Source organism: Schistocerca gregaria, chromosome 8 (assembly GCF_023897955.1).
Source record: "Schistocerca gregaria isolate iqSchGreg1 chromosome 8, iqSchGreg1.2, whole genome shotgun sequence".
Classification (NCBI taxonomy): Eukaryota; Metazoa; Arthropoda; class Insecta; order Orthoptera; family Acrididae; genus Schistocerca; species Schistocerca gregaria.
Genome location: NC_064927.1, coordinates 220,260,217 through 220,269,287, shown reverse-complemented (window position 1 = coordinate 220,269,287; position 9,071 = coordinate 220,260,217). Strand labels below are relative to the sequence as shown.

The window sequence follows — 9,071 nt, the reverse complement described above, 5'->3', positions numbered from 1 at the left end:
GTAGACTTGCCACATCCAGAAAGTAGCTGGAGGCCCCAGGCACATGTTACGCAAAGGGAGATGCATCCTCTGCATCCAACAGTAGTTACCACCCCTTCCATTACCACGAGAAAACTAACTACATGGACAAGTTGACAGAATTTGAGGAAAGACAATTGTGGCAAGACAGTAAACCAATGACAGATGCAAAAGAATGAAAAAGGTGGGATGGGCAGGAGTGTGTGGTGTGTGTATATATATATATATATATATATATATATATATATATATATATATATATATATATGTGTGTGTGTGTGTGTGTGTGTGTGTGTGTGTGTGTGTTTTTTTCCGACGAAGGCCGAGATCAGAAACTTGTTCATAAATATTTTTAAATTGGTCCTGCCTGCAACTTAGACATGTATCTTCTCCTACATCATCTAATTAATGTAAAAGAAACTTGCGTTTTCCCTCTTTTCTTCATGTTTGCACCATACCATTTAATAGTTACTTTCAGCAGAAAATTTTATCATACATATTTTGGTTGCATATTCTACTTTTTGTGAACACAGGAAACTAACTTCTTCAGAACTTTCAGATAATACTCTGTACATAAAGTCAAAATCATACAAATAACAGAAGAAAAATTAATCTGCTTCATACATAAGATTGAACTGGAAGATAAAAAAAAGAGAAAGTGATAACAGTAAGAAACCACCACAAATTAAATTTAAAGTTTTTTCCTTTTTCTAATTGTACTTTGTCATTTTCAGAAATACTGTGACTAAAATATGCTAATTAGTAAATATGCCAACAATTTTTAATTAAAAAATACTAAGAACTAATATGTAGGTGTGGTGGCAAATGAAAATACTATTACAGTTTTACTTAAAAATTTATTCATTTAACAAGCCATAGCGCTCCAAAACAAAGTCTCTTTGGTTCTTAAGATAGACACTAAGAGGGAACATTTTTTCCCCTCAGTGCATTTCCCTTGAATTATTTATGTTTGAGTTTTCCAAAAGGAGATTCTATCCAGTAGCAGAAACAATTACAAATCTAGTTTAACACATGACAGGTTCTTATTTTGACAGTTTGAGACAAATCATATTCAAAATTCAAATTTTATACGAATTCCTCATATCTACCATCTCTCTTCATTTATACGGTGCATTTAAACAAATATACTTTTAACTATGTAACAGTATTTATTACACATGTAATAGAGTACTATAAATTATAACTGTTGAATGTAGGATATATTTCATATCTATACTGGAACATCAATCAAATGGAATGTTAACTGTGGAGAATAGCATCATATGCTTGGAAAACACCAGGTGCGACGTCAAGAGCTCTAGACTTCAGTGACAGCTGCAACAGGGGGAGAAATAGTATAATGACAGTAAAAAATAAGCCAATTCACACTGAAGTAAATCTAACAGTGACATGACCATTATCAGGCTTTTAATACATACTGGTAAGCACTAATAATGTGATTAATCTTTTACACAATAATGTACTGAAAGTTCTATTTGATAATTACAAATTATTTAAGAATAAAGTAGATGACTCACTGAAAGGCAAAAGTGCTGCTTTGTCAATAGGTACCCCATCCCAGACCCCAACTCACTCACCCCAGTACAATGATTGGTCAGGTGTGTGATTATATATATAAAGATTCCAAGACTTACCAAGTGGGAAAGCGCCGGTAGACAGGCACAATAAAATAACACACACACACACACACACACACACACACACACACACACACACACACACACACACACACACAAAATTTCGAGCTTTCGCAACCAGCGGCTGCTTCGTCAGGAAAGAGGGAAGGAAAAGGAAAGATGAAAGCATGTGGGTTTTAAGGGAGAGGGTAAGGAGTCATTCCAATCCCGGGGGCAGAAAGACTTACCTTAGGGGGAAAAAAGGACAGGTGTACACACACACACACACACACACACACACACACACACACACACACACACAAAAGGAAAGCTAGAAATTCTGTGTGTGTTTTATTTATTGTGCCTGTCTACCAGCACTTTCTCACTTTGTAAGTCTTTGAATCTTTGGTTTTAATGTGTGTATATATTGGAGAGAGAGAGAGAGAGAGTGGGGAGAGAGAGAGAGAGAGAGAGAGAGAGAGAGAGAGAGAGAGAGAGAGAGAGAGAGAGAGAGAGTGAGAGAGAGAGAGAGAGTGAGAGAGAGAGAGAGAGTGAGTGAGTGAGAGAGAGAGAGAGAGAGAGTGAGAGAGTGAGAGAGTGAGAGAGTGAGAGAGTGAGTGAGTGAGAGAGTGAGTGAGTGAGTGAGTGAGAGAGTGAGTGAGAGAGTGTGAGAGGGCGGTTACGTGTGCATGTTGCTTTTCTTTCTACAAGGCTGAGAAAAAAAGAAGTGCATTCCAGAAGCTAGCGAAGCTCTGTACCTTTCAATTGTGTACCTGTCGAAGCACTGCTTCTGCCATTTTCTGAGTCGTCTCCTTTATTCCTAACCAATATATAATTCTAAACTTCTTACACATCTACATAATTTGTAACCTATCCACGATGTTATTCAATCTGTATATTGAGCAAGCAGTGAAGGAAACAAAAGGAAATTTTGGAGTAGGAATTAAAGTCCAGGGAGAAGAAATAAAAACTTTGGGGTTCGCTGATGACATTTTAATTCTGTCAGAGACAGCAAAGGACTTGGAAGAGCAGTTGAACGGAATGGACAGTGTCTTGAAAGGAGGATATAAGATGAACATCAACAAAAGCAAAACGACGATAATGGAATGTAGTCGAATTAAGTCGGGTGATGCTCAGGGAATTAGATTAGGAAATGAGGCACTTAAAGTAGTAAAGGAGTTTTGCTATTTAGGAAGTAAAATAACTGAGGATGGTCGAAGTAGAGAGGATATAAAATTTAGACTGGCAATGGCAAGGAAAGCGTTTCTCAAGAAGAGAAATTTGTTAACAGTGAGTATAGATTTGTGTGTCAGGAAGTCGTTTCTGAAAGTATTTGTATGAAGTGTAGCTATGTATGGAAGTGAAACATGGACAATCAATAGTTTGGACAAGAAGAGAATCGAAGTTTTCGAAATGTGGTGCAACAGAAAAATGCTGAAGATTAGATGCGTACATCACATAACTAATGGGGAGTATTGAATAGAATAGGGGAGAAGAGGAGTTTGTGGCACAACTTGACAAGAAGAATGGACCGGTTAGCACGGCATGTTCTGAGGCATCAAGGGATCACAAATTTAGCATTCAGGGCAGTGTGGATGGTAAAAATCGTAGAGGGAGACCAAGAGATGAATACACTAAGCAGATTCAGAAGGATGTAGGTCGCAGTAAGTACTGGGAGCCGATGGAACTTTTACAGTATAGAGCAGCATGGAGAGCTGCAGCAAACCAGTCTCATAACTGAAAACCAGTGCAACAACAACAACATAATTTGATAAAACTTCATAATTTGATAAAACTTCTCAATTTTCACAAAAATTAATTATAATTCAGAGAACATGACAAACTGCCAAATATGAAAGTATGAGAGCATGTTCAAAACTAATGCCTTGAAATTACTTATGTGAAAGCTCTTAAAGCTTCATAAATAAACCAAACTTTATTAACATCTTCATCTTTATTGTATATATATCGACAGATTTATTCCTCAATGTAGTCACCCCATATTTTTCCAGACGAGATACCCCTTTGTCAATACCGTCACTGTAGAATGCCTGATTTTGACGGAGCCACAATCTCTCCACTTTACACCATTCCATAACTATCAAATTTAAGTCATCAAAGGTGTTCGTTACCATTTGGAAACACATGAAAACTGGCTTGGGCCAAGTCAGGATTGTACAAAGAATTATCGATGACCGAGAACCCAAGGCATCTCATCATTGCAGATGTCCCATGTGGACGAAATCTTTGAATTCAAAACTTTATTGTAGTACACTGTTACTCAGGCACAGACATTTATGTTACTCAACCCACGCTACATACTGCTATTTGAAGCCTTCTATGGCAGAAAGCTGCAAATACGCAGATACAACGAATAAATTTGTTAATAACTTTATTTTATTTAAAAAGCTTTAAGAGTTTTCACAAAAAAATTCAGAGGCATTACCTTTCAGCCTGTCCTCATACCACAGATAACAAAAATAGCCATAAACAAAGCCCCGAGCTTTCGTTTTCAGTCTTTTCCCCTAGCTTTCACTTGGCTGTGGAAGCTTTCTTTTTTTAATCATCTTTACCTCATTTCACATCCCATACCTATTCTCATAATGAGCAGCAGAAAATGAACTAACAGATTTTTGGTACTTACAGTGATGTTAGGATTTCCTGGTTGAATCTTAAGTTCATTAAGAACCCATATTCCATTTGTCAGCTTGAGGGATTGGTAGAGCATGTCCTGACCTTCAACATTACGCTTTGCTATTGTAAAAACATTGTTTTGTTGCATTTTTTGCACCACTGCATCTGTGGATGAAAATGAATTTTAAGCGACATTAATTCCCTGGTTAAAGTTTCTGATTCTGATTACATTTACTCCAGCAAATACTACAAAAAATATAGCTTAATGTTTTCAGCTTACCAGCATTGCACTGCACATTTGTCAAATTATATTGAACTTCATTCTGAGCTGGAATGTCTTTCCATGTTGCAAGGAACACACGCTTGTCCATCTGCCCATCTTCAGTGAAGAAAACATTCATTGGTACCAAACAAGCAAAATAGAAAACGTCTATGTTGTTCTTTATAGCAACCTGGCAAATGAAAAAAGTATTAGAAGTAAAATTAAATGTAAGAGAAACAAAATTGTCAGCCTTCAAAAATTGAGTACAATTAATCTCCCACAAGTTTATTGTGCAATTATGCTTCATGATATCTAATATGTACAACAATTATAAATTCTGTGTTTCTTTAAGAATGTGGAAGTTGAGAAACATCAATAACAGAAATGTGTTACATTTATAAAGAACAGAAAATTCTACCAAAACAGACACCGATGAGAACAATTAAATATCATCCATGGACCATCTTCTCACACACTCATATCTGAATTTAAGAATTATCTTTTAAATTCAGTTGTTGTAAAGAAACTTTCAAATAGTCGAGTACTGTGGCGAATAATTTCAACTACTTAGCATTTTGTGTCAGCAATATATCACATTAAACAATGTAGCTTACAAAGCAATGCTTCATTACAAAAACCATCACATTATCAGTTAATACCACTTAATATTTATTATTTAGCAATGGCAATTCAAATAACAGCAATAGAAACACACCTTGAGTCTGCGTAGAACAGTGGAGTTACACTGGCAGACAGCTGTGTTCCTTTGAGTCACATGTTAATTGTTTTTTATCCCTTTATACAGAATCCACAAAACATTTTTCATTGAATGAATTCAGTATTTGAAGTGATTGATTAGAATAGTTCATCTGAATTATAAAGAGGTTTATCTTTGCATTTATGAGATTTTAATGGTATTAGAAGGCCTGTCTGTAGTGTGCCTAGCATTTTCACTTTAAGTAGGAAGAACACAATTCTATGCTTCTGAAATAAGTGGGTGCATACAACAGTACTTGCGAAGACTACTCTTCCATCTGAGAGACTGGGTAAAAGAGTAAGGTTAACTTACATTGACAGCAACGTTATTTAACCAACAGAGCTGTCCACTGTAGCCTCTTCAGAATTGGCGGCAAAGGAATCAGTCAAGATATTCCAAATACACTAAAGAAATAACCCCTCAAGTAAATACTTGACAATAGATAAGTAGTATTCTATTAAATTTTAGAAACACTTCCATGAAACTGTCAGTTGAAAATTTTAACTTTAACATATTCACTCATAATATTTTAATCTAACACTAAATCTCTCAGTTCAAAATAAAAAGAAATCTGATATGTGGGTTACTCAACTGCTGCTTCGGATACATTTCACTGAATGCACTGGAATATCAATGGCTTTACAGGCTTTACAACAGAACTACCTTATCCTAAATACTCTGAAACTTATCTTACAATTTTGCTTTCAGAACGTGTAAATATAATAATCTGTCAAAAAGAATACTGGTTAACAGAAGACTGTGAACGTGTAAATATAATAATCTGTCAAAAAGAATACTGGTTAACAGAAGACTGTGAACAAGTTTTAAATAATATTAATAATCTTAAGGTGGACAGCAGCTTTTGTAGGAGAAAAATCTTGTGGAGGCTCCTGCATTCTTATTGACTCTTCAGTATGTTATAAAGTAAGAGAAAATTTGAATAATTTAAATGAAGTGAATGTGTTTCAGAGTTGCTCTACAGAGTTAAGTTATCTGAATACAGTGATTATAGCAATTTATAGAATTTCTTTATGTTCTTTAGCACAAGTGTTTTTAACTAAATTTCACAATCTCTTGGGAAAAACTTCGCCCAGAAAGTAAGAAAAAAAATTGTGATTGTAGCAGATTTCAACAAAAATGTTGCCCGAAAGCAGTGATTCTGCAAAATTTTGCAGGAATCTAGTTTTAACTTAAACTTTTCTGGAGAGACTACAGCAGATCAATGACCTGCACTGATAATTTTATAAGTAATTACCAATATGAAAATGCAAATAAGTACTGCTAGTCCTAGGTACTTAGGATCATTCAGCTCTGCTTGTTGACCTCCCAAAAGCAGACAAAGCCTCGTGTGAATAAGAAGGAATTTAAGAAAATATAATAGGGATTTATTCTACAATAAATTAAGTATTGTTAGCTAACCTACAGACAACTACAGCTCAAGTGTCGGGCTAGGTAAATTGTTGATTTTTTTTTTTACAAGTATGTTTAATGGATCCTTTCCTCCTAGATGTGGTCAAGAAAAAGTGAGCAGTAAACTTAAATGGATTACGCCAGAAATAAAAGTGTATAGTGCCAGAAAGAGAACTATATGAGTTTAAACTGAACAGGAATCCTGATTTTGTAGAGTATGCGAAGTCTATACAGCAGTTTTCAGGAAGTTTGTAGTGGCAGCTAACAAATAACAAATAATACATTTATCCTCAAACACAGAAATAAGACAAAAGTGCTTGGTCAGTCTTTCAATCACAATTAGGAACCAATGTCAAAAGTCAAGAGATTTTGAAAATTAAATTTCAAAATCATATGATACACCCTGTTCAGATGTCAAATTGTTTCAAAGAATTCTTCTGAAATATATCAAGTACAGATGTAGATATGGCAGCCAGTCGAGGCAAAACAAATTTCCCAAGCTCCGAAAATAACTGAAATACGTCTTGTTAAGAGTTTGAAAAATCACCCAAATGGATGTTGAAAATGAAATACTCTCTAACAAAATAAAACCTCACCTGTATGGGATGAAATACCCTTCCTGTAATCAAGGATATCATTTCACAAACATTGTCAGTGGTTAAAAACCAATCTTTCAAGAAGGTATGCTTTTCAAACATATTGAAATTGCTGAGAAAACCACTATTCAAAAAGGTATTGGCTCAAGATATGTGGAATTATTGCCGTATCTCCCTTCTGCCAATCCTCTCAAAGTGTTTGAAAAGACTGTAGCAAGACAAATACAAAAATTTCTTACTACAAATGAGATTTAAAAAATCTGTTTGGATTCCAACAGGGAGAAAACACAGTAAATGTCATCAAAGAGTTTACTAAAAAAAGAGTTCTACATTAGAGGTCACAGGAATATTTGTGGTCTGACAAAATCCTGATTCAGTGAACCCTTTCACTATTTCTCTGCAAATTACATATATAGGAAATGATGACTAATTTTAATTTCAAATTCAAGCAATTACTCCTAAAACTGGAAAACAATTTCCCCAAGGAGCCCCACAAAATTCGATATTGCTCCCTGTCTGTTCTTTTTGTACATATATGACATATCACTTGCTATTGATGTTTATACAGTTTTATTTGCTCATGACATCAGTTTTAATTGAAAATGAGGTATCTGAAATTCAGAAAGTGTCAAACGCTCCAAAAGATCTTGAACCTTTGTTGTATCATAATGGACCCTTTGTTGTATCGTAATGGACTAAAACTAAATGTAACAAACTAAAATGATGCAATCTGAAGCTAAATTATTAGAATTGAGTGAAATGAAGGTAACCTATAATGATCAGGATTTCACAGAAGCAAGCTGTGTGAAGTTCTTAGGTTAAATCATCTTGATGAAATCTAAATCTTAATCTATATATTGACTAATTAGCAAATGAATTCAACAGCTTAACATCTGCTATGATTATTTTGGCAGTTTCTACAGACAAACACCAGAAAGGTAGACTTTCACTGTCATTTTGAGTCAGTTATTCATTGTAGCATGATCTGGGGAATTTAACAAATATAATTAAACTCTTAGTATTACAAAAGAAAATGATTTGGAAATATTTCCAGAATGAGATTTTCACTCTGCAGCGTAGTGTGCGCTGATATGAAACTTCCTGGCAGATTAAAACTTTGTGCCGGACCGAGACTCTAACTCGGGACCTTTGCCTTTTGCGGGCAAGAGCACTTGGCCGCGAAAGGCAAAGGTCTCGAGATCGAGTCTCGGTCCGGCACAAAGTTTTAATCTGCCAGGAAGTTTGAATTTGGAATATGTGTGTTTCCAAACAATGGGTATCCTGTTGGTGACTGTTAAATGATTTAAAAATACTGTCTATTCCCTCCCTTTACATATATGAAATACTGTTATTCTCTGATCAAAACTACAGAACTCACCACAGAGAGAATTTTGAACTCCTGACACACTGCTTAAAACTGTAACCCAACACGAAAGTATATGGCATTTAAAATTTACAATAAAATAAAAAGCAGTAACATTTTAACATGGGTCTTTGTTCACTGGAAAGATTACTATTTGCTCTTCTGGTTGAAAAACGTTCTACTGAAGAATTCATTTAGACAGAGTCACAGAACAAAGAATTTATACACTTTATTTTTGTATACTGGAAACTGCAGTACACATTTTAGTAGCAGTATCTCAGAAATATCTTTAAAATAACGTAAACTAACGTATTTCCCTTAATGTTTCTTATTTCATATCTTGACATGTCTCCTACACATCAAATCAAATTATTCAAAAATTGCACATTACGAG

General features: G+C 34.9%; 1 protein-coding gene across 3 annotated transcripts in view; it reads right to left on the bottom strand.

Moving 5' to 3' along the window:
- Positions 1-855: 855 nt before the first annotated feature.
- Positions 856-9,071, bottom strand: part of LOC126284791 (AP-1 complex subunit beta-1) — a 138,375-nt gene continuing 130,159 nt past the window's right edge. For all 3 annotated transcript variants that reach the window (XM_049983955.1, XM_049983957.1, XM_049983956.1), the window contains exons 16-18: positions 4,570-4,741; positions 4,300-4,454; positions 856-1,353 (exon numbers count right to left, since the gene is read on the bottom strand). In XM_049983955.1, the coding sequence (XP_049839912.1) occupies positions 1,279-1,353; positions 4,300-4,454; positions 4,570-4,741 (402 nt within the window). In that variant the 3' untranslated portion in view covers positions 856-1,278. The remainder of the gene's footprint in view (positions 1,354-4,299; positions 4,455-4,569; positions 4,742-9,071) is intronic.